At 39.5% G+C, this 27,427-nt stretch overlaps 1 protein-coding gene across 1 annotated transcript; it reads right to left on the reverse strand.

The window, feature by feature from the left end:
- Window positions 1–5,787: 5,787 nt before the first annotated feature.
- RPS13 (ribosomal 40S subunit protein S13) lies at window positions 5,788–8,034 on the reverse strand. Its single transcript, XM_051215794.1, has 2 exons — window positions 7,833–8,034; window positions 5,788–7,798 (listed from the first exon to the last, which is right to left on the reverse strand). Exons 1-2 carry the CDS (start codon window positions 7,981–7,983, stop codon window positions 7,494–7,496), a joined length of 456 nt encoding a protein of 151 aa, XP_051066328.1. The 5' UTR covers window positions 7,984–8,034; the 3' UTR covers window positions 5,788–7,493.
- Between the last annotated feature and the right edge of the window lie 19,393 nt (window positions 8,035–27,427).

A 27,427-nucleotide genomic window follows, 5' to 3' on the forward strand; every position in this document is an offset into this window, starting at 1 on the left:
ATTGGTCAATATTTATTTCACGTGTCATTTTCCCGTTGGCCATTATTCACAGTAGTCCTCACTGTATAAATATGCATTTGTTTGTAAATTCTTATCCTTCTCCTGACCCCATAAACAATTTTTATCTACGGTTCGTGTTCTGATATAGTGGAGAGTGGGGAACAGTATTGGGGTCGTGCTGGGATATCTGAAGTTGGTCAGTCGGTAGAAATTAGAGTAGCCAAACCGCGGTCCACAATACTTACCTGCGCAAGAGAATGGAAGAGCTTTGAGGTCATGAGTAATTTCCGACAACTCTGTCCCGTAGTTAACAAGCATTTCATTAGAACCGCATTCAGTGGTTAATAAAGAAAGCTGTTCACGAAGTACTATGTTTTATAGACCTAGGATAGATTGTTCACAAAAAATGCTGATGAATACACAATTTATAACTGGAAATTCATCACCTCTTATGAGCGAATTACAACACCCAAGAATAAGGAGATCGTGACCATTAATACTCGAAATGGAAAACGTGTTAGGTTTAATAATGGCACTGCGATTTTATAACTTCAAATTTCCAACTGAAATGATGAGCTCGAAATACGTGGAAACTAAAATCGTGAAATAAAACACCGGAAAAATATGGAAGCAATCGCATCATTCAAAAGATAGACGAAATAAATACGCTGTTCATATAAGGATACGTTTATCGTTACGATGTATAAATCATGTTTTATAGCACATTTCACTTGAAAAATCAGAACCATAAAATGGTTAAAGAATGAAGGTTACTCAGCACTAAGAAATTTAATTTCGACGACCTTACTCGAGCAATACAACAGCATTCACTTATTCTAAGTACCTAAATAGTTTAGAATAAAATAGTATGGTGTTCAGCAGTCAGAGAATCTCGAAATAGCATCTTATCATGAACTGTTCACGAACGTCACATATAGACAGGAAGTTATGTAGTAATCGGCAAGTGGAAAGTGCTAAGGCGAAGATAATTGTCCACTTACTTACTTACGCCTGTTACTCCTAATGGAGCATAGGCCGCCGACCTGCATTCTCCAACCCACTCTGTCCTGGGCCTTATTTTCTAGTTCCATCCAATTCTTGTTCATTTTTTTCATGTCTATTTCCATTTATCGGCGTAATGTGTTCTTTGGCCTTCCTCTTTTCCTTTGGCCTTCAGGATTCCATGTGAGGGCTTGTCTTGTGACGCAGTTGGGTGCTTTCCTCAATGTGTGTCCTATCCACTTCCAGCGCTTTTTCCTCCGCTGGGATCTGGTTTGTTCTCTCCCACAGTACGTTGTTGCTAATAGTGTCCGGCCAACGGACCCGAAGTATTTTGCGTAGACAACTGTTAATAAACACCTGTATTTTCTGGATGATGGCTTTCGTAGTTCTCCAGGTTTCTGCCCCATACAGTAGAACTGTCTTGACATTCGTATTGAAAATCCTGACCTTGGTGTTGGTTGACAGGTGTCTTGAGTTCCAGATGTTCTTCAGTTGTAAATATGCTGCTCTTGCTTTGCCGATCCGCGCCTTCACATCTGCATCAGATCCACCGTGTCCATCAATGATGCTGCCCAAATATGTAGTGGTTTTTACATCTTCCAAATCTTCCCCGTCAGTTGTGATTGGATTGGTGCATTCTGTATTGTATCGGAGAATCCTGCTTTTCCCTTTGTGTATATTGAGACCTACTGAATTGTCCACTTAAAAGCTATTAAAAAACAGGATACTTCAAAGTTGCAATAATGGCTAATTAAAAGTTGTGTAAATAATTAGAAAGCAGTAGAAATAATGCTTAAAAGCCTTTATGGGTCTTGGATCTTTATGAAAATTGCTTTGGCTAATGCTAGAATCACATCTTGAAAAAGCTGTATGGACTAATGAGAATATCCAAGACCACGCTGGGAACTACTTCGTCGAAGCCATATCCACTCAAACCATCGTTCTTTAAACGTCCTACGTTAAGTTATATCGATGAAATCAAGTCGATATTACCAGAATTCGAACGAAATATTTCATCTACAGCATATCTGTTATATGAATTAAGAAGATAAAGGTGAACGATTTAGAGAAATCATACTTAAAGTAACAAAGGGACGTTCAGAGGGTATGGATGAGTTGACCAAAAGTCTAGAAACGACGGAGGTACACGCTTCCTTTATAGAAATATCTGAGAAGCACGTCTTAAGCTACTCCGATATCAATTTACCCACAATTCAGTTACATATGAATATGCCAAAGGCGTTCAGACTTTAACAACACCTTTACCAGCAACGATTTGAAAATCGAAGTACGTCAACCCAGTCAAGTCAGAAATGAAGTGGTTCGTAGATATATTTGTAAGGCTATCGGTATATCGACTTGGAATTATCTTGTTCTTAATAGCTTTTAAGTGGACAATTATCTTCACTTTAACACTTTCCATTTGCCGATTATTACATAACTTCCTGTGACGTTCGTGAACAATTCATAACAAGATACTACTTCGAGATTCTCTGATTATAAAACATTATACTATTTTAGCAAATAAAATTAGTGGTTCTTAAATGTTAATAAGGCATAATTTAGCTGAATTCTGTATGACCAGGATTGTGTAACATATCCAGGTCTCTGCAAGCGTACTTAAATCTACTGATGTTCGGTATTATTCGCCTCGTTTGATAATTATTAATGGGTATCATTTCACTTTTAAAATATATGAACAGTTGTGAATGGTAGGTTTTCTTAATAATGTAGTAGAAGTGTGAAATATACAAAAACCAACTACTATGAGGTTGGAAGTGATTAGATTCATATCCTCGTAAACTGTAAAATATATTTACGGAGTTTTTGATGTGTTAGCCACGCGCTTTAAAAGTTATTACTACCGGATACGGGAACCTGTGGAGTACGGTGAAATGTGACACTTTTGGGGTCGACATTTTCTAGCTCCTTTTCGTTTTAAAAGGCAACATCGCTGCATACGCTGGTTACACGAGGGAAACATCCTACTGTTGTTACACCCATCCACAGCCAGTAGTGGACTCCTGAACCACAAACGTTGGCTTGAAGTCTTGCCGTTCTACAAACAACGTACCTAATGTACCAATATCTGAAGAAACGTGTTCCAGCCAACCTAGCCCAGCTGAGTTATCATGATAGGCAAACCCGACCACTACGTTAAGGTAGCAACTATGGTCGAGATACTAATTTTTACCGATATTGTCTGCTGAAACCATCTAGGAAACTAAAAATTCCCAGTAATAAAACTTCTCTGGGCCAATAATAATCGACACGGATACTAAGGACTGAATAAATTTCTTTATTTGCAAGTGTTACACGATTAATGGGAAGAATCCGACAAAAGAATGCTGGATTTGGTTAGTTTGCCTTATTTAGATGAACTAGTTTGCACACCTCAATATGTCGCTTGGTCTCATTAGACGACTAATTGTTCTTTTAATATATTTTAGGTTGCAGAGAATGACAAGTAGCCACTTTCAAACTATAAAGACTAGTAATATACAATATAGCCAGTGATCTGAACTACGCATCGAACTAGAGAATTTATAGCTGACAGTTTGTTAGGCTCTCATGATTCCAGATATTTTTTTAAATAGAGCTGTTACGGGATTCTGTTCAAATAGTATTGACACGATAAAGTGGTTGTTGAAATGGAACTGAACTGATGAATCACGTATAGCAACAAATGAGGTTGCTAACCTTTGGACCATGTACCCCAATTGTCCACGGAAGCCTAGATTGTGACTTCAAATATTGTTTGATGAATACCACTTTGAAACAATTAATATTTGGATATATAAAACTAGAATTTTATGCTGAGTAAATGCATAACTGGAATCATAAAACACTCAAGTGTTATGCTGAACGATTATGATATTGGAATAATTCATAATCTCTACCATTATCGCTTCTCATATACTCATGTTGTACGCGCATAAATCAGTGGACCTCAGCACCAAAAATATTTCACAAAACTATGTAGCCTCGAAGTCCTTTCATAAATACATACCTTTGTAAAAGAACCGAAGAATAGGAAAAGTAGTGGTTTCCCTAGCACCCTATAATTACTCAATTACATGTGAAAGATATAAATTTGATATCAACAAAATGACAGGTCATTGAAATCAATCTTACAATAGTCAACTTCTATTTAACCTAATGCAATACCCAAACCTCCCGATCTAAATCACTTTCGCCGGAAAAATGACGCTTGCTTTTAGCCTTTAGGAGACGATTATGAACTGTTTTTGAAGTTTAGAAACTTTACTAGGTAATAAAATGTATTGTCTTACTGCTTTAAAAATGAAACTACTATCTGACAGCCGAACACTTTTAAATAACCATAGCCCGATTTCCTAGACAATTCTAGTGTACACACTTGGACTAATACTGCTGAGTGTCTAATATGGAAAATATATCGAATTGAATGTTGTGCCGATTAAAAATATCTAAATTCACCAGTCTTCCTTGCAGCGGATAATCTACTGACTTTTTCGGCCCCTTAATTTGAACCGGGTGGTCGCAATAGGAAATACCATTTTCCATAACCCAGTGCAAGCCGAGGAACCGGTCATTACAATCTGTGACTTACGAACCACTACTAACTTGCACTTTTTTTCAAGAAAACCATTTAGTTCAGCAACATAGAAGTACATTGGATTGCTATGATACCGTTGTGTGCGAGGATGCATAACTAATGAGCTGCCTAAAACTATGACTTCCTATTTGTAGATGGAAGTATGTAGGTAATACAAATTTTACTTGACGGTTATGTATGGATTCGAGCTTGTCAGTACAGTCAAGATGTAAAACATCATCGTACAACCCAAGTAAAATAGCATAGTAGTCTCTATAATGTGATGCTTGACAGTGAATGTAAGATATTTAAATCGTAATAATACTTTTTATACATCGTTTGTCGTTAGACATGGGCCTCAAACGACTATACTAATTGTCGCTTGTTATTATAACTTGAAAATGGTCATAATTAATCATTTTGGGTCGGTTTTATGAGTCTTCAGGATCCGGCAACCGAATTCCCATAAATCCTTACAGATATCGTGCAAATCGTCGTGCTGAATATTTTCCGACCGAAAATTTATGAGAAACGAGCTTTATTCATCTGTAATCTATATTATGTACTTGTATCAAGATGTCAAAGATGAGACTTAACTAGCTTACACAGTACGCATTAGACAACCAGTGAATCGAAGTATTTCAGTCAGTCAGTAACAACGTAGAACTTCGTACGTACGTACATCAGTTCGAGTTGCCACACCACATTAGCACAGAGATACAGTTGTCGATTCAAATCCCATAGTGGTAGAGGTAATAAGAGTATAAGCAGTAATCGGGAAGATTAGGGTTTGGAGATGTTATTTAAAGAGTACAATCCAGTGAAATAAATTTGGAAAGAGGAAAAAAGGGACATGAAGAATTCAGAAGATTAGAATTTGGGAGAACACAAAGAGTGGATGCACCTGCGCCATTGCAAACGATTTTGAGCCATGTCATTCAGGGTCTTTAACCATCAGTTGCTATCATCTCGCGGTCCCCAACCAGGTAGTTTACACCTACCAACATGACTCAGTTCACTTGTCAGTGACTTCATGGACTTGTGCCATGTTTTGGTTTGGCTGCCCCTAGCTTTCTTCCAACCTACTCCTATACCACTGAACATAGCACGTCGAGGCAGTCGGTCGTTGGGCATACGTAACACGTGTCCCAGCCATCTCAACTGATGAAGTTTCACTACTTCAATTGATTTGCCAACCTTACCTAGTACCCGTTTCCTAACAACTGTGTTACTTACTCGATGGTCCCAGGATATACGAGCAATGTTTCGAAGACACCTATGATCAAATACTAGTAGCCTACGGATATCCTCTACTCTTGCCGGCCATGTTTCACTGTAAATGTCTGATACAAATATACATCACACGTAAAATCAACACAGGTGCATCCGTCCGGAAATGGCTCATCACAGAATATCGTTAGATTCATTATTACAAGGGATAACTAAATGCTGTGACAAGCTTGTACAACTTGGCATATACCTCGTTAAAGCACATACAGCATTTGGCTACTATGATTATGATCCGAGATGAAAATGTTTACTTTAATGATTAGGAAAATAATTAAACCGCATATAATTTACTTTATTACATCTCACGTAGTTAGGTATTCAGAGTCAGTGGATAACGGAAGTTCCTGAAAATGCCGGGAAAATCAACGTCCTCTAGTCCAGCTGAAATAAGAATGAAACTTACAACATAGCTTATACTTGTGTGCATGACAATAACTTTTCGGTTGCATTTCGAACTATCTGATTACTTTCGTGGAAATATTAGTTGGTACGTTAGATGAAAATAAGATCGATACAAACAGGCAGTTATTTTCGACGTTAACACTAGTGTTGCAAAGCTAGAATGCTAAACCACATCTAGTGCTTATTCAAAGGGTTTAAGCATGGTAAGTGTGATCTTTTTGGAAAATATATAACCAGCAACCATGTGAAGCAAAACAAGTTTATGTCTAAAACAACCTTATATACCTTGTCTAAACACGTCATTTCGAGATTCAACTATCAACCAGCATGTCAAGTATTTCTGACTTTCAAATAAGCAAGTTTAGTATCGATGATATATGTATACATAATCATCAAAATCGAACTTGGATGTCAACTTTTTCGATGGAGTCGTAGAATGTGCAGAAACAATGAAAAAATATCAGATCACGAAACGAATACAAAAATGTGTGCCCAAGGGATATCAGTACATGAAAATTCATGATTCAAAGGAACGGAATACAAGCACACCAAGACCATATCGGCTGAATGTATGAGAAACTTTAGTTGCCTTAGATCTATCTATAGTCCAACCCAACAACCACTTGTTATCAAACGTGTCCAAAGTAAATTAACTTCAACTGCGTACGTTCTCACCATTCAAGACAGAATATCGTACCACAAAGACGACTTTCCTGACCCACAGAATACAAAAGTGGAGGTTGTCAGCATTCATGATTGTATTTAAACTACTTTACGTTTAGATACCTATGTTAAGTAGAGATAATTTGAGCGTCATACCTTAAAATTTTATGTCACTGACAGGATAAAACGTATCTTACTGAGAGAACAGATATAAGGTAATGTTCCACTTAAATATTACTTAGAATCAGTCAAAGTAGCGATCCATGGAGAATCAGCCACGACTTAGAAACAGAAAATCACTACTGATATGCTTAAAGTGGTAAAATCATGGAGTACGACGACCATTGCAGGCAAACCTCAAGACTAAAATGCAACATGAATACAAGAGAATATACTGAACCCATCAAATATTAAGATATTTACTTGAGTATGGTAGTTTAAAAATGGCAAGTGGGTCAATCCAAACCCGAACCAACCACCTTGCTTTTGTAAAATCATGGCAAACATGTCGCCAAGACAAATTTATTCAACCACATACTTTACATTGTCATATTATGAATCAAGCGATCAGTGTTGACGCTGTGGAACTATCATACTTCCAGTTAGGTGGTAGAACTCTTTTTCTTTTGTAGTAGCGTGCCAAACGTTGGATACGACTTTCAACCAGAATAAGTCTGAATTTGCTGTCTTTATCCTTAGCATTCCTGCCCAAGTGTTTACGAATAGCAACTGCCTTCTTGACTAATTGGTACAAATCTTCTGGAATATCTGGTGCCAAACCCTTGGACTTCAGAATGCGAAGTATTTTGTTTCCAGCTAGCCACCTGACCTGAGCGACACCAAAGCTGTCACGCAAAATAACACCTAAATACGTAATATTACACAATGAGTGACTAACCAATTTGAGATGGTGATAATCCCTTTTTCGCTAACTTGTATATCTGTTCCTTCACTTCATCTGCCGTCATTTTTTGCCATGTTGGGACAGATCGCCTATAAGGCAAAGCACTTCTTGAAATCCCTTTCCCACCACTGTGCATACGACCCATCGTTGACTGTCACGCTTATAGTAACAGAACCCGCTGCTTTGCCAATTGTACTTAAGTGATTTAAACAAAATCACCACAATAGAAAATTTGCTTCTTTTAGGATACCTTCAAGTAATTGACTGCATGGATAAATGGTAAAAATATTGCTTCACAGATCAGCAATCTTCTTATTTACTTAAATCGACAAATATTTCGTACTTGATTAAGCTCTGTAGCATAGCACTGACGTGGCAAGTAATACTGAAGTTTAAAACTCGGTACCTGCAGCCTGATGCCAAACTTTTACTCAATAAAATGGACGAATTGCTCGAATTAAATAATGGGAATAATCCTAATTTGATGGGCTTAGTGGAAACATGAAAAACTCAAATAACGGACTGGTGGCTTGCTACACGCGCTATATCGTTTCTTCAGAAAATCATGGAAGTTGGACTATGAGCTGAGTACAACTTGAGTATGATTTTATCCATAGAAACACATCATGCACATGAAGTGGCGTCCTGTTATATATAGCCAATAATATAAATATCCGCTCCTTTGCTAGCGAATCCCATGATAGCGGTACTTGTGAAATCATTAGCAGTAAATTGGCTATCGGATGTAGTACATTTATGCTCGGTGTTTTCTATCGGTGATGAGGAATGACCAACAATTCACTGTGATCGCGGCGGCTCGCTGATGGACCCTGTAGTCATAGAGAAAGGTACTGTTTTAAGGCTACTTCAGCATCTAAAACCTGATAAGTCCAGTGGTCCTGATAATATTCATTTTAGGATTATGAAAGCCCTATCATATGTAATTGCTGAACCATCAGCGATACTGTTTGACATGTCTCTGAGATAGTTCAGACTGCCTAGAGACTGGAAAGATGCCATAATAAGTCCGGTGTATAAGGCTGGGAGTAGGGATTTAGTTAGTAACTATAGTCCCGTTAGCTTAACTAGTGCAGTTGTAAAACTGATGGAGAAAATCATTCGGATATCCGTTCTTAACTATGTTGAAGGGCATAATCTTTTCTCCAGGGCACAACATGGTTTTCGGAAAGGCTTATCTTGCTTGACAAATCTTCTCATTGCACGAGAAGATTGGGCTGCGGCAAAGGATCGGAATGTTCCTGTGGATGTGATCTTCACAGATCTAAGTAAGGCCTTCGATAAAGTCTCCCACTGGAACGTTTTGGAATCCATTGTACAGTCGTAGATTGGATAAGTAACTTTCTCCATGACAGGAGACAAAGGGTAAGGGTAAATGGGGCTCTCTCCCCGTGGGTACCTGTAAAAAGTGGAGTCCCCCAAGGTACAATCCTCGGTCCTCTTCTCTTTTTACTTTATGTAAATGAATTACCAACCATAGCGAAATCATCCGTTCTACTCTTCGCTGATGACATAAAGATTTGGAGACCTATACACAGTATGTCGGATAGGATAGTATTACAGAATGATCTTAGCTCATTGGTGGCATGGTTGAACAGGTGATCATCGGGAGTAGATCCTAATAAGAGTGTAGTGGTGCAAACAAATAACTACGATGAATCGTATCACTACACAATGGGTGGATTCGTGCTACCCGAAGTAAGAAACTATGAAGATTTAGGAGTCATATTAAGTAGTGATCTCAAAACCACTAGTCACTGTAAAGCTGCTGCTGCGAAGGACTATAGGGTATTATGGTCTATTCGTAGGTCTTTCCAGTATTTAGATGATGAAATGTTTGGATTATTGTACCCGATTTATGTGCGACCACATTTAGAATATGGGGTTCAAGCAGCGAGTCCTTGTCTCAAGTATGAAGCAGAGATGCTGGAAAGAGTCCAACGACAAGGTACTAAGATGGTACAAGGTCTATCTGACCTATCTTATGAAGACAGACTGAGACACCTCAACTTATTTCCGTTATCTTACCGTAGAGTACGGGTTGATCTAATATTGGCTTATCGTATACTGAACGGTGACCTTGGTATTAACATGTTTTATCTCTTGCTTCCGTCTAGGACCGATCATTTGAGAGGACATTTGAAGAAAGTTCAAAAACCAAGATCAAATCGTTTACGTCTGGAGTTCCGTTTCTCGCACCGAGTAGTGAATTACTGGAACTCTCTACCGGAACACGTAATGTCAGCACCTTCTGTTGATATATTCAAAACAAGATTGGACCTCCACAGTATTACAAACTGCAAGGATTAATATAGGTCGACAGACCTCCTATCCTTATTAGTGAAGACTGAAGGATTAGGTGCTTGCTAACCCAATATATCTGTAAAATCCATAATAAGATCGTGTAAAACCTCATTATTAGGTTAGTGTATATCATAGCAAGCCTGCTGAGATACAGCATACAGTCGGATGCTAGAAAAACCCACCCCTTTACTTAGTCCAGGGCATACTTATACCCTAACACTTAGAAATCTCAAACTGTCAATAGTTGACTTCGCCAAACACACACAGTGAAGCAGATTATTTATTTAAAGCCTGTTTTACTAGCTTCATGGAAGTTAGCAGACTGATTGAGTATCATTCCAGGTCTGCCACACGTGAATTGTCCCTAAATCTCTTTTTGACGTCATCTAATTCCCAGCTCTCTCACTGAGAACTGATAGCATCATCTTATTCTTGATTTTATTGGTAACATTTAGTTGAATCACTGTGTGAATAATAGAAGCTGGAATTTTTAACTCTCATGTGTAAAATAGGACCGTACAAAAAACACGTAAAATGTCAAAATTGAAAACGTGCTGCTCAACAGTGCTGATTGTACCGATGCCGATTATCCACATGACTCAGTTAAAATCTCTGGATGTGTGGTTAGCTCCATATATAACTAACATTTAGAACAGTTTAGAGTAAAGCGAAGGGAACCCTTAAGTCAAATGAACTATAATCTAAACGTTCATCTAATCGAAAATTCTTAGGAAAATTCGTGTGAAAATGGCCTATGAAGCAGGATGAATTGACTGGATAAAGGTATAGTAATAAACTGATAGTGCTCTAGAAGCTGTCTCTGTGGTTCGTCATATTTTATTTGGTTTGGATTTTTCTTTGGTGTATATTAACAGCTCGCAGCACTAGACTATATTGCATAATATTTTGTGGTACTTCTTACTTTGCTATAAAATCTGGAGAATAAGGAGGAAGTAATTTACCCTTCTAAAGTGTGTCATAGTACTGTGTCTTAACCAGGGAATAATGCAGAGAAGATTTGAAAATACACTTACAAGTCGTGATGATAAGTTAATGAAATGTAAACAACAAATATAGTCAGGAGCAATCCCCCGAATTTAGGAAACCTCTAAACATGCCATAAGTATTCGGAGTTTGGAAACACTTTTACCAGGAACACTTTTATAATCGAAGTATGTCAACCCAGTCAAATTGGAAATGGTCTGCAGATATATTTGGAAGGCTATCGATATGTCGAGGAATGTTTGGTCTAAACTGGCTGGTAGTTGAAAAAGATGCGTAGCATGGCGTAACCACACATGATGTGATGCGGATGCATGATCGAGAAACTCCAGTTAGGTGTGTCCAGTAAAACTAATGCGGTCAGCATCAAATGTCGAAGACTTACAGAAATATTTACTTTTGGGATGATTTACCCCTAGACGTTACTTTGACGTACAAGTTGAGTTGCATCCACTTATTATGTCTACAAATAATTCCCTCAAGTTGTTGATAATGCACAAAACTGAATGAATAACATGCAAATTCATATATATAGAGTGATATGCTGTAAAGGATGCATAAAAAACATAGTGGCCTGGTGAAAAATGCTCATGAAAAAGATAGTTTGAAACTTGAAACGTTAGGGCACGTAAGAACGTGTTTAAGATAAAACCAGTGATCGTGTAGTGATATTGTATTCTAGCTACACGATTCTTGGGGTTGAGCGTACGATAACTGAGAAGTTATACATTCAGCATTCAGCTCTTAGAGGGGGTGAGAATTAGTGAACTCGGAGATAATTGATCCGTATGGCATAGTCCGGCCATGCAGGCGGCGTCACTCTATGCAGCACATTCCTTTACATAATGAGTACGTTTTTCTTTCCCTAACCCAAATGCGTTCTTCATATATACTGACTCGTCCTACTGTGATGGTCAGCAATATGGTGTTTAGCACATTTACCCCCATGTAGCTACTAAAAATTACGGTGCCTAGATATTTACAATGAAACAAGCAAGTATATGTTTGATCAGTAGGCAAAACTCATATTAATTACTACCACCAGATTGGGACTTTAGTTAAAAAATGTTTAAACAAACTGCGGACAAAAACTAGGAATTAAGAAGTGTAACAAGGTGAAATAGACCTTAATAACAGAGAGAAAGCCGAAGCAAGAGTCAGGGAAGTGAAATGCGCTCATCTATTAAAAGGTCGTAAACTGGCCTCATGAATGTGCAAGTGACGTGTTCGGTCAGAGAGAATTCATTTATTCTAAATATCGTGTCGTAGTATAAAAAAATGAAGCCCGTAAACTGGAACAACGGGTTCATCAGGCCAATAAGCCTGAGGATTAAAATAATGGCTGGCTTCGCAGGAAACTTGGCATGGACTGTGGTATATTAAAATATCACTCTCAAGGAATTGAACTGACTTTTCTACGGAAATATGTGTTCTAGAATCTCGTGCCACAGTGTTACTAAGTGGAACTTATTTTAGCTTGCTGAATATAAACCATTGCTGTAAATATCGTCCTCGTTCCCTGGTTGTTTGATCAACTTTCGTCTAGACAAGTTCTGAATTTATTTTGTTGATGATTTCGACCATGAAAATGTTTGGTCTCCCGTTTGGTTTGGCATCTGAATTTAGACTGACATTTCGCATCACTTACGCCTGTTACTCCCCGTCGAGGAACATAGGATGCCCACCAGCATTCTCAACCCAACCCTGTTCTAGACAATCCTTTCCAGCTCTTTCCAGTTGTTATTCATCCTTTTCATTTCTGCCTCTATTTCCCGACCCAATTTGTTCTTTAGCCTTCCTCGTTTCCATTCTCCCTCAGGATTCTAAGTTAGGGCCTATCTCATGATGCAGTTTGATGGTTTCCGTAATGTATGTCCTATCCTTTTCCATCGTCTTTTCCTAATTTCCTTTTCATCAGGAACCTGGTTTGTTCCCTCTCACAGTAGAATATCGCTGATGGTATCTGGCCAACGGATGATGATTATCTTGCATAGACAACTATTTATAACTACTCGTACGTTCTTGATGATGGTTGTAGTAGTTCTCTAAGTTTCAGCTCCGCACAGTAGAACTGACTGCCTTGATGTTCATATTAAGTTCCATATATTCTTCAATTGTAGGAATTCTGTCCTTGCCTTGCCAATCCTCACCTTTACGTCTGCATCTGAACCTCCTTGTTCATCGATGATGTTTCCCAGGTGCGTGAGTGATTCCAAATTTTCCAGAGCTTCTCCATCAAGCGCGATTGGGTTGGTGTTCTCTGCGTTGTATTTGGGGACCTTGGTTTTCCCCTTGTGTATGTTGAGGCCTACTGATGCAGAGACTGCTGCTACATTAGTTATCTTTATCTGCATTTGTTCGTGTGTATTGGATGGGAGTTCTAGGTCATCTGCGAAGTCCAAATCGTCTAATTGATTCTGAGCTGTCCATCGTATGCCGTGTTTTCTCTCAGATGTCGAGGTTTCTATAATCCAGTCGACCACCAGAAGAAAGAGGAAGGGAGAGAGTAGACAGCCTTGTCTGACTCCGATCCCTACTTGGAATGCGTCTGTCAACTGTTCTTCATGCACGACTTTGCACTGTAGTCCATCGTACGAATTCCGGATAATGTTGACAATCTTTTCAGGAACTCCTTAGTGTCGAAGAAGTTTCCATAACGTCCTCCCATCTACACTGTCGAATGCCTTTTCATAATCAATGAAGTTGATGTACAGTGCTGAGTTCCACTCAATTGATTGTTCGACAGTGATCCATAGTGTCGCAGTTTGGTATGTGCACGATCGATCCTTACGGAATCCAGCTTGTTGTTCTCGAAGTCGGACGTCTACTGCATCTTTCACCCGGTTCAGAAACACTCTGTTAAAGAATTTCCCTGGTATTGACAGTAGTGTGATCCCTCTGTAGTTTTCACATTTGCCCACATCCCCTTTCTTTGGAATCTTGATGAAGTGGCTTTCTTTCCAGTCCACCGGCACTTATTCCTCCTCTCAAGTCTTTTTGGATCGAAGGTGGAGCATGTTTGTAGTCACTTCGATGTCTGACTTCAGTGCTTTAGCTGGTATGTTGTCAGGTCCTGCTGCTTTCTCGCTCTTGATTTGTCCGATTGCCAACCTGATTTCGTTGGTTGTTGGTGGAGTGACATCTATAGGAAGGTCTGTGTGTACTGCTTCGATGTCCGGTGGATTCAATGAAGCTGGTCTATTCAAGAGTTCCTCAAAGTACTATACCCATCTGTTCCACTGTTCTTGAATTTCAGTGATTGGCCTGCCTTCTTTCCTTGACTAGTCTATCTGGTTTACTATATTTACCTGCTAGTTTCTTCGTTGTATCATATAGGTGTTTCATATTTCATTCTCTTGCAGCTGCTAGTTCTTCCACGTATTTCTGCTTGTCGGCTTTAATGCCCTTCTTCACTTGCTTGTTTGCTTCTGTGCACTAAGCTTTTGTCTCGACTTTGATGCCTGATCTCGCAAGTAAAATTCAGTAAAATGCTGTAGAATTTAAATCTCAACTGCTCCTTACTTTTAGGTAATACTCCATAATAAATGTCTTCATATGTGTTCAACAGTAGTTTTGTTTTTGTTGGTTTTAGTGATCCTGTCAGCTGGATGGGCTCCATTAGAAATAGAAATTGACTCACAGAAGAGACCAAATGGGATGCGTCAGACAGTAAAATCTGGAACTTTACTCTTTTCCCGTTCAGACATAGTGTTACTTCCAGTCCCTTTCTTTTTCCTTCTCGTTTATAATGAAGGCAACGAACCTGAGGAATCGCTGCAATAGAGCCTTTATTTTAATGTATGTAGTATTATGGTCTACTTTGTTATTAGTGCTATTGTAATAACAGTCTTGATCTCATGACGTAACTGCCTAATCTATAAGATCTTACGTAAAAGTCACATCCTTATCTGCACTGGTTCTTCCCACCGTTACAATACATCTGAAGAGCGCATTCAAGCTGGAGATAGAACAATATTTTCAATGGAAATTAAAGAAATAAGTAACACAAGGATGACCACGCCTGCATGGCTGAGTCATGTCATCCGATTGACTGAATTGAATGTTTGCCCGTAGGCGGTTTGCAACTTCTCTTCCTCAGTTCAGCTTATTTTGAATGAAATTTATGGAGACAATACACTGATCGTATATTTTTACAGTTATCTTCCCCTTTATTTGCCTCGTCAAATATATTCCTGGCTAGTAGGACCTTGTCTGTGCAATAAGGTTTAGCATCATATCAACGGTACATCTGAGAGTGTGACCTTAACACAAGTGGGGGGCTATGCGATTCTAGTATGCTCTATGTCAAATCACGTATTATAATTGTGCAATGTTTTCGAGAATAATATGCCTAGCATATAGACTCCATAATTACTATATAAACTCCGGGCTATCTTCGACAAGAGTCAGTCCATTCGGATCGCTTTAGCAAATGATCTAAACCAAAAGGCAGTCTGATTGATGGCTGTTACTTGGGACTGACTACCTTGAATGATCCTCTTACGTTCAATAGACTGTTGAATTATTTCCAGCGACTTATTCCCTGCCTTTTTACTCTAATTATATATCTAGTAAGTCAGTACTTTGGGATCATAAAGGTAGTCAAGCTAAACTACGTACTTTTAGATGCCAAAGAAAAGATCAAAGAATGGTATGTTTACACCCCATTAAACTTCCCGTGGGCTTTTTGGCGCTGCAGGCAGAAAATGAACTAAACTTCTAGCGTGGTTCTCGAGGCGGCCACAAGATGTACACCGATGTAAAAAACTTTGAAATAAGAAGTTCAGTTATTAACTGTGTTACCTAACACTTACGTCGCCCCGTGAAAAGTCGAGGTTTCACACTGTTCACAAACTACAGACAGCTGACGATCTCCACGTAGGCATTAATCACTCAGTTATGCACCACAGTTTACCCCAGGTATTTTAGCAGAGCAAAATAGTGTCCGGTGTTCTGAATGACTTCTAACGAATATACAATGTTTAACTGACACAAAACCGACGAAGATAACTTATATTACAAGCCTTCATCAATAATTTATAAACTACAACTGAAACCGACAAGACTAGGTAAGAATAAAATGGTTTACGGTGTGACTTCTACATACTTAAGGATCGTTCAATCGTGCCAAAACGCAAACCGCGACACTGATTCCACCCAACTGTTAAACCATTTGTCAACCTCAATAATCAATGATTTTGTTCTCCAGGAACGATAAAAGGTAACAAAGACTATTCCTGTGCAGATTGTCAAGATTGTAGTGAGCTAGGGACGGTAAATTCAACTAGGTTTATTTTTAGCTTTTGGCGCGTGTTCCAGTTATGTTCGTTAAGACCCACAGAAGTCATTAGTGATTTCAAACAGGTATTCTTATTTCTTAACACGTGTGGGTTGCTTCGCATTGTGGCTCGGAGGAGTTCAGTCAAGGAGGTCGCCTCTGTGATTGTTCCACGCGTATTTACTGAAAGATGGATTAGAAACATCTACTATCCTTTCGCTAACTCTGAACACTAACCCGAATACAGATAGTTTTAAACCTAATTGAACCTTTGAGAGCAACAAGCTTATGAAAGGTCCCCTACTACGAAGTCAATGATGCAGTAGCACATTCTTATCAAAATTTGGAACCCCCATTTTGATCAGAGTGCACAAACGTGATTCCGTTCAATTTACTCGAAATCCGTAGTGCACTGAAAGTTGATTATGCATTCACTTAAGTTAAACTCCTTCATGAAACCGCCCTTCGACCGTTAGGATAACCTGCGGAACTTTTAACTCCCTCCCTCAAAAAAGAAATACCCACCAGTTAGCCGTTCCGCCTGTTACTCCTAGTTTGGCATATGCCATTGACCAGGATTCTCCAGCCGGCTCTGTCCTGGACCCCCCTTCTCAGTTGTTTCTACAGTTAATCAGTTTTTGATAGCTATTTCAGGTTCCCAGCGCAATGTGTTATTTGGTCCGCTCCCTTTCCATTTGCTTTCAAGGAACCGAGCTGAGGCTTGCCTCGATGCAGTTTGGTGATATGTGAGATTTATGTACTATCCACCTTCAGAGACTATTTTCAAATGCACGTTATTTTTTCTGTCACACGATTGTTGCTGATGGTATCCGGTGAGCGGATATGGATTATCTTGCGTTGACAATTGTTTGTAAGTACATGTACGTTTTCGATCATAATTGTGGTAGTTATCAAAATTTTGGCTCTATACAGTTGAATTATCTTGACATTCATTTTGAAGGTTATGACTTCGATCCTGTCTGACAGTTGTTCCTATTCCTATATATATTCTTCAATTGTTTTTTCAACCCATGTTTTCATATCTGCATCAAATTCTCCTTGTTTATCAATGATATTCCCCAAACATTACCCAGGTTGTGAGCAACAAATGCGTCAAACTACTAATAAACTGGAATAAAAGCCATGTAAAGAGCACAAAAATTTACGAAAACTGACGTGAGGAGGAAAAGAATGTTGTTAACAACTGATATATAAGCATGCAAAATTCTCGACAACATGTAATATGTGCGCAACAACACATGGCTTAACGTCCTGACCGTCCCACGACTTTGTATTGTGGTGATTCTTATTAATTCCCCACGATGTTGATGATCTTCACAGTTACTCACTACGTAGTATAGAATAAGTTTCTTAACGTTCTACTTGTCACGCCATCTAGTGCCGTTATAGTCAGGGAAGTTGACGTATAATGATATTTCCATAGTTCCATTCCATTAACTTTGTAATACTGATCCGTACTGTCACAATTTGGTCATTGCACTGTCGATCCTTAAGGAATTTGTTCTGTTAATCTCAAAGATGTTCGTTTACCGAATCTTTCATAAGCTTCAGCAACACTCTATTGAAATCGTTAATTAGTAGCAATAGTGATGTGATTATTCTATAGTCTTTATACTTGCTGAGCTCTCTCTTACTTAGTATTGTGATGAGATATCATTCTTTCCAGTCCATCGGCACTTGTTCTCCCTGACAGCATCTCCCCTAAATCCAATCTCTTCTGTTTGGCTTGGGTCAAATAGGGTTCGCTTATTCCTAGTATCACCAAATGGTACCTCCTACTTCCCATAGCTAATTGGCTGTTCTTTCTCATCTCCCACATTTCCGAATATCCTATGTACCTATATTAATTGCACATCTGGTACATCGGCCTCTTGATTGTTGAAGAAGTTCGGCTTTTACCTTTGGCGTCACAATTCTTCTGAAGGAAGATCCATGAATACCCAGGTCATTGTTTAGACGGTCTGAATTAGTTTTTTCTGGTTAACAATTTTTAGTAAGGTAGTTTTTTACGTGACTAGGTTCCAGACCCCATGTTCAACCCTCCCTTTTTTATCCGAACCTGAGACCAGTGGTAAACCTAGGAGAGCTACAAGCAGATATATATTTAGAATGAGTAAACCAAAATTTGAGTAATCTATCCACATAGCTATTTTCGAAACCTAAGGATGTTAAAATTATTAGTCAGTACGACGATTTAGTTTGAAAACATAGCGTCATTGAGCGGTTATCGTTTAAGAACGTGTATTCCATCAGAAAAGTGACCGAAATTTCAGCTACATCATTATTGTATAAAGTCAATGAAACGTCATAACAACGAAACAATTTCAGATGCTCAGAAGAGTTGAACAACTTTAAACGATTTTTCTAACCAATGAAATTATTCTAAACGAAGTTGGTCATTTTGGAGCCAACTAAGATTTGATTAGATAACATAATAATAATGTATTTCTGCATGAGCAGGTACACGCCATTTTTACAGGAATGATCTACAAATTACAACTTTTGTTGGCGCACAGCATGCTTTCCAACTTATGAAGTTTATAGTTGTTATAAAGTAGACTCGTAGAGCACTTGCTGTAAACCATGACATTGAGAAGACGCGCACATCAAGTTTGTTCCGGACGCCAGAAGTCCCATAGCTGTGCCTTCAGAGAAAGATTCCGAAGAAGAAAAAAGAGAAACAGAAAAGCAGCAAGGCACTTGGATATGGACGCCAAACGTTGCTTAACATTGTGTAATAGAAAAGGCAGAGGTATATTAAGTTAGATAAAATTCATGTTATCTCTTGTTACAGTGAAATGAAGTCAGAGGCTCCATATAAGAGAATGTATTAATAAAGAATAATGAGTTGTGATGTTTAACAAGTTGGAGTAAGCTCACATGAAGGAAGGGAAGTCAAGGTTGGTACAAGGAAAGCTGTTTATTAGAAGGGAGTGTGCATATAGAGGCTGAAGTGTTAAGAATGCAAATGACCATATCCTTTATCGTCTAGTGTTTTCTTTCTTTTCTCTTTTTGTCCATCCGATGCCAGCCACACAATCCCAGTGTAAAAAACCGAGTTAACATGTTATAGGTTATCTTAGTAGAACAGCCAATTCAGCATGAAATTGGAAACATGAGTCTGCGTGGTGAGTGTAGGGAGACAATCTATATCACAAACTGATTGACTTATTCTCAATCATAAAGAGCCTGAAACATACAAAATGTTCTGCCCTACAAACACGGGTGGATTGAAGTAATCGCCCTCACCAGCAATGCTTGGTGGTCAGTAACTTCACTGTAGCGACAAAACAATCAATATACGGTTGGAACACCGGACTGACGAACCCTAAATTTATTCGATTAGACCAGAAGACGTTCCTCTGTATAGCTCACAACGAATTTTTAAGACACTCGTATTATATTATATCAAAACACAAACTCTGTGCTCAATATAACCGGTCCTAATTCAGAAAACAGAACAAATTATATCAAAAGTAGAAAATACCTTAAACGGTACAGCGTGTGCTATACAGTCAGAAGTTTCTTTAACGCAAAGTAGCGCACTAAACAATGAAGAAAACAGTTAATGCTAAAGGGTTTGATACCTGAGAATCAATAAAAATATTCCCAACAAGTAGGGATCAGATATCTATCCGCAGGGATTCCGGAAATCCTCCCAAGCAGACAGTCAAAAGGTTAACGGTCACACACTGAACCACGCCATGACCTTGAGCTTAGTCAAACACGACCTTACTGGCAATACTCCGGCAAAATGCAATGGGAACTTAGGTAACAAAAGATGAGTCTTTGATCGAAATCACGTAATAAAGGCTCAGACGAGGAAGATTGAAGTACGAAAGATGTATTTAAACGTGATCTGAACAAAGGTCAAATTACACGACAGGGAGAAGGAACAAATAAATGACAATACTGTTCAACAAAGAAGCTGCGGAAGGATTTTCATCGTTCTCTTTCCGTTACATACACTCTCCCTTTTTTGTTATGTTAGGCTCATTTAAACCTATTTTTGGATATATGTCATACCTCACACAATCCTCTGTGTTTCACACTCTGTTGGAAAACACTATTTCTATAAGTACCACTTTATAATCTTAACAAGCAGTTACAAGTTATGAACTGTGGGTAAGGCAACAACGCAGTGCATTGATGGACTATAGTATAAGGTGTGCCAATCAGAGTATAAGCATTAAGAAGGGTATAATGTAAGACAGTTGTTTATTAAAGCAGGTTGAAAAGTATAGAAGTGTATGAGTTATAGATAAGGTAAGGAGGGTAGAAATAACATTAATTGCTAGTCGACATAGTGTACAGAAGAGTAAAAAGCTAACAAAGAATAAATAGGAAGAAACTCACACCAACTTGGTGCTGATGTTATTTTATGTTGTCCTAACCAGTTGATGGGTATCAGGCTCCATAGATGCGAGACCACTAGTAGTAGGCATTTTGTGGTGCTTTCCTTACTGACGTCATTCATACATTCCAACAGTTACGACAGTATCCAGTTGCGTCACCACATCACAGAAATGACTTAAATAAATAAATAAATAAATCAGGAGCAGGTTTCAAGTAGAAATATGCTTAACCAACCCGCTTACCTTGCCCAGCTTCTGGCCCGTAGCCCAAGTTTACCTTATTCATACATACTATTATTATTATTATTAGCACTATTATTATAACACCTGCTAACGGTTTTAAGAAAGTTATTCAGCATCTATCCTTATCTACTAGTTCAAACCAGTTCATGCTATTTTACATATTACGTGATTTCTAACTACATTATCATCTGTCTCACCCCATGTTTACCATATTTATTCTGATCATTTATCTCCCAACTTCGTTTAACATATAAAACTGTTCAAGATAACCGTTCATATTAGTCGCCCAACATTATTTATTTTATTTTGCATTGCAAAAAAATCGAAAACTCACATGCCAATTCAGAGTGATTTACCCTGTCCTAAATTTGACCAGTTAGTTTTGATTATTAATCATGAAATATGATTGTAGAACGTGAAGGGAAATTATTGAAAAGAATATTTTTTCGTTCAAATATCTACATTTCGGGATTACTGATGGTAGTGTTGTAGAGGTAGATAAATCCCAAAAATAAATTGTTCTGTAAGTCTTCGACATTTGATGCTGATCGCATTAGTTTTACTGGACACACCTAACTGGAGTTTCTCGATCATGCATCCGCATCACATCATGTGTCCCAAGCAACACAAAAAGGGGAAATAAAGGGGAAAAAAGGGGAAATAAAGGGGTAAATGCTTTGGTAGCGAAAGGGGAAATAAAGGGGAAAACGCATCAGAATGTCGACTTTTTCGCCTGTCCGGGGGAAATAATGCGGATTTTCCCCTTTTTCGCATTTTCGTCGACAAATTACCGACTTATCGCCTAAATATCCGCCGAATTGTCGCATTTTCGCCTAAATATCCGCCGATTTGTCGCATTTTCGCCTAAATATCCGCGGATTTATCGCATTTTCGCCTAAATATCCGCCGAATTGCCTACTGATGATGTCACAGGTATTCAGTGTTTGACAACGCTTCTACCAGTAACACCTTCTAATATATTTCGTTCCCACCAAGAGAAATCAAAAGACAGAGTCGAGGAGACCGGAAGAGTATATTTGGCGATGACCAATATATCGGAATTCTCTGATCTAATCTGGCTAGCGATTGCGGTTGATGTTGAGCACGGCGTTACCACACGTGATCTGGTGCGGATGCCTGACCGAGCGCCTTCAGCTAGGTGAGTCCACTAAAACATATGGTCAGCATCCAATGTCGAAAACTTAGTGCTATTTATTTTGGGGATTTATTTACCGCTACAGATCACTCCCCCTAGTGGGGCAGTGACGACCCTAAGACGTGGCCAGCCAGAAGTTTAAACCCAACGAGTTTGTCGTTGGTAAACACTCTTCTGATAGCTTACTAAGTGTAGCAGCGTCTGGTCGTCTTTCCTTACTATATGGGACGGAGGTACAACATAGTAAAAAAAGAAAATGTACAATGAAAATTTCGGATCCTCATAAACGTCATCGTTCTTTTCCAGCCGTCCTGGAAAAGAAAAAAGAAAATGTAAGTGCATGTCGAAATACACTCGTATGTGCGTAAAAACACAATGTCGGCGGAAAAAAAATGGAAAATAAACTCATGAACACGTAATAGCATTAAAAAAATTGTTTTTTTTGTTTTGTTTTTTTCAAATAGAAATAAAAATATATAAGCATATTAAAATTGTTTTTTTTTAAAAAAAATAATATAAAATGTCGAAAAGTGCCTTACGTGCAATAGTCGTTTAAATGTTCTGGAAATCTCACCCTTCTTCCAGAACGCGCCGTTTTAAGTTTATTTTCGGATACTGTCGAAGTATCTTCGTGTGTGTTGGTTGTCGGATGAGGTATTATAAGTGTCGGAGTCGTGTCGTTCGATTGTACCGAAGGAAAATCGACGTGGATAGGATTTCCTTCTAAATACGCTGCTTTTAAGCGATCGATGCTGATGCTATCGTTGGTTCCGTTCTTATCGACTATATAGTACTTAGATTCACGTTGAAGAACTTTGAAGGGTCCTTCGTATGCTGATTCGAGTGGTCGTCGATGCGAGTCTCGACGAACGACAACGTGTGTACTATATCGTAAGTCAGGTTGAACGAAAACATCAGTTGATTGAGGTCGAGTGAAAGCAGGTTTAACTGAACGCATTGCGTTTGTAAGCCTGTTCGTGTAGGAGGTTAGATCCATGTTCATTGAAGAGGATGAAGGATCCACGAATTCTCCTGGAAGTCGAAGTGTCGTTCCATAAACGAGTTGAGACGCAGTGTATCCAATGTCAGCTTTCACTGCATTGCGGATACCTAGTAAGACGAGTGGAAGAGCGTCGGTCCACTGTGAAACGTTTGCTGCTGATAGCGAAGCTTTCAGTTGTCGGTGAAAACGTTCTACCAACCCGTTTGCTTGTGGATGGTAGGCATTCGTTCGGAAGCGAGTGATTCCTAAAAGTGTGGTCAGACGACGGAAAAGATCAGATTCAAACCGACGTCCGCGGTCTGTAGTGATGGTTGAAGGGCAACCGAAGTTTGCTACCCATCGTTCGACGAAGGTGCGGGCCACTGTTTCAGCAGTGATGTCCTTAATAGGTACTGCTTCTGGCCATCGAGTGAAACGGTCAACGCAGGTTAAGAGATAAGAGTATCCATTTGAATCTGGTAAAGGTCCTACCAAATCCAAATGAACATGGTCGAAACGAGCATCGGGAGTTTTAAACGAGCCTAAGGGACATTTATTGTGTCTGATAACCTTAGATTTTTGGCAGCTTACACAGGAGCGTGCCCACTCCCTCACGTCTTTATTCATTCCAGGCCAGCAAAACCTTTCTGCTATAAGCTTGATGGTTGCACGAACACCTGGATGCGAAAGTTTGTGCAACGTGTTGAAGACATTGCGTCGATAATGTTTCGGCACGATTGGGCGATCCTACCTGTAGATGTGTCACAAAGTAAGGTTTCTTTACCTGTTCCCATCTGTTTGATGCGTAGTTTAAGTGTTGTAGACGATAACTCGTGCTGAAGATCACTGTCTTCTTTTTGAAGCTCGGCGAGTTTAAGAAGGTCGATTCCTTGGAAACTGTTCAAGGAAGTTATACGAGATAAAGCGTCTGCAACTACATTGTTTGCTCCAGAGATGTGTTGAATATCTGAAGTAAACTGCGAAATGTAGTCCAGTTGTCGAGACTCACGGGGAGAGTACTTGTCAGAAGGAGAGCTTAACGAGAAAGTAAGCGGTTTATGGTCCGTGAAAAGAGTGAATTCACGGCCTTTGATATAGTGTTGGAAATGCCGTACAGCACAATACATAGCTAGGAGTTCCCTACCGAATGTGCTGTACCTCGATTCGGTGTCTAGCAACCTTCTAGAGAAAAATGCCAAGGGTTGCCAGGAGTTGTTAACCCATTGTTGTAAGACTCCTCCGATTGCTGAGTCGGATGCGTCTACTGCGATGCTAATGGGTGCTCGGGTGTCCTGATGTGCGAGCATTGTTGCTTTAGCAATCAGTTCCTTAACTGTGGAGAATGCTTTTCGTGCGGTGTCGTCCAAATTAATGGATTTCGCATTTCCACGAAGTTGGTCGGTCAGAGGTTTCATAAGTAATGCGCATTTGGGTATGAAACGTCTATAGAAACTTACGAGGCCGTTGAACGTGCGTAATTGCTTGACGGTGGTCGGTTCTGGGTAATCCAGAATGGCCGCCACTTTGGTCCTAAGAGGTCGAATGCCTTGAGCATCGATAGTGTGTCCCAGAAAGTCTAACGAGTCGGTTCCGAATTGGCATTTCTGAACGTTTACAGTAATGCCATGTTTTTGTAGTCGTTCGAAAACAAGATCCAGATGCTTGAGATGTGTTTCTCTGTCCGGACTTGCGATTAGACAGTCGTCAACATACGCGTGTACGAAGTTGAGACCTCGAAAAACGTCGTCTATGAATCTTTGGAATGTTTGAGCAGCATTCCTTAGACCGAAAGGCATTCGCAAAAATTCATAGAGTCCGAAAGGAGTTATGATAGCTGTTTTCGGTATGTCGTCAGTAGCCATAGGGATTTGGTTATACGCTTTAACCAAGTCGATTTTCGAAAAGACAGTTGTACCTTTCAAGGTAGCTGTCAAATCGTGAATGTGAGGCAACGGGTAACGATCGGGAATGGTTTTCGCGTTCAATCGCCGATAGTCACCAGTTTGTTATATCCCAGGATACTTATCGAGAAGTGGCTGATAGAGTGGGTCTATCATATGCTTAATTGTGACTGGGGATAATTTGCAACCAGAAAAGGAAGTTACGCAAACGGATAAATTAGTGTTTCCGTCTACTAGCCTCCGTTTGCGCGTGTCGATGACCAGGTTATGGTGTTGTAGAAGATCCATACCAATGATTGGCATAGAAACATCAGCAACAACGAAGATCCAGTGAATGGGTTTGCGTAAACCCACGTTAAGGTAAACGTACCTTTTGCCATACGTAGCGATCGGTTTTCCGTTTGCCGCCTGTAAGTTTAGGGTCGATTCGTGTAGTCGGTCGTTAGGATTTGCTGGGAGAACGCTAACTTCTGCGCCAGTGTCGACGAGGTAGCGAACTCTCGTTGTCACATCTGTGACGAATAACAGACGGCTTTGTTCGCCGGCTACGGTTGCCGTTAACGCGTGCCGGCCTGGAAGTTTCCCGAAATGTTTTTCGAATCAGTCGGTTTCGTGTTGGGAAAATTGCAGGGTTTTCTGCAATTTCTGGAAAACTTTCCATACTGGTTATGATACCAGCACCAGTCGGGGTTATCCGTCTCTCGTGGTCTAGAGACAGATCGCTTACGAGAAATGCTTCTACGTGGTGTGCGCGATCTCTTACGGTCGGTACGAAGACTAAGATAACGCGTGAGTGTGTGACATAAGTCGGTTATATCATTCTGAGTCGTGTGAGGCTTTTCTTTGACTGAAAATACCTCGGTAGTAGAAGGTTTCGTAATTTCTAGAATGCGGTCGGCAGATGCAGCTAGCTCGTCTAAGGCGTTGTTCTGGAACGAGACCAGAACTGCTTGCACCTGTTGGGGAAGTTTTGACAAGAAGAGTTGTTTGAATAGACCTTCGTCGAAAGTTCTTGGGCCTATTACCTCTCTCATCCGTTGCAACATGTCTGTCGCAGAACCGTGTTGCAGGTCGATGTTATTGAAGAGTTGATCTAACCTTTGTCGATCGGTTAGGTCTCCTCGTTTAAGAATCGAGCGTTTTAATATTTCGTAAGGATCGGAAACATCACTAGTAAACATACTAGGTGTTACGTACCTGTTGAATTCGCGCGGTAGTGCCTTGACTACTGCGAGGAATTGTGCACGTGTGTCGATCACGCCGTGCTCGTGGAAGTCGGCTTCTGCGTAGCAGAACCAGGCTTCGATGTTGTCGGGCCAGAAAGGAATCAGTTGAAACGAAGGCGGGGACAAAGTCTTAAGCTTGAGTACTTTAGGTGTCTGTTCAGTCATGATGAAGTATGAAGTACGATAATGAACGAGGGGAAAATATATATATATCCAAGAAAAACATGAAAAAAATCACAATGTTTAAAAAAATAAAAAATAAGGCAATGATATATAAAAATCCCAAAAAGGAACAGACTCACAGTTGCAATTAGGTGTACCAGATCACGTCGGGTTCACCAATGATGATGTCACAGGTATTCAGTGTTTGACAACGCTTCTACCAGTAACACCTTCTAATATATTTCGTTCCCACCAAGAGAAATCAAAAGACAGAGTCGAGGAGATCGGAAGAGTATATTTGGCGATGACCAATATATCGGAATTCTCTGATCTAATCTGGCTAGCGATTGCGGTTGATGTTGAGCACGGCGTTACCACACGTGATCTGGTGCGGATGCCTGACCGAGCGCCTTCGGCTAGGTGAGTCCACTAAAACATATGGTCAGCATCCAATGTCGAAAACTTAGTGCTATTTATTTTGGGGATTTATTTACCGCTACAGATCACTCCCCCTAGTGGGGCAGTGACGACCCTAAGACGTGGCCAGCCAGAAGTTTACACTCAACGAGTTTGTCGTTGGTAAACACTCTTCTGATAGCTTACTAAGTGTAGCAGCGTCTGGTCGTCTTTCCTTACTATATGGGACGGAGGTACAACATAGTAAAAAAGAAAATGTACAATGAAAATTTCGGATCCTCATAAACGTCATCGTTCTTTTCCAGCCGTCCTGGAAAAGAAAAAGAAAATGTAAGTGCATGTCGAAATACACTCGTATGTGCGTAAAAACACAATGTCGGCGGAAAAAATGGAAAATAAACTCATGAACACGTAATAGCATTAAAAAAATTGTTTTTTTTGTTTTGTTTTTTTCAAATAGAAATAAAAATATATAAGCATATTGAAATTGTTTTTTTTTTAAAAAAATAATATAAAATGTCGAA

The sequence above is a fragment of the Schistosoma haematobium genome, chromosome 4 (genome assembly GCF_000699445.3).
Source record: "Schistosoma haematobium chromosome 4, whole genome shotgun sequence".
Classification (NCBI taxonomy): Eukaryota; Metazoa; Platyhelminthes; class Trematoda; order Strigeidida; family Schistosomatidae; genus Schistosoma; species Schistosoma haematobium.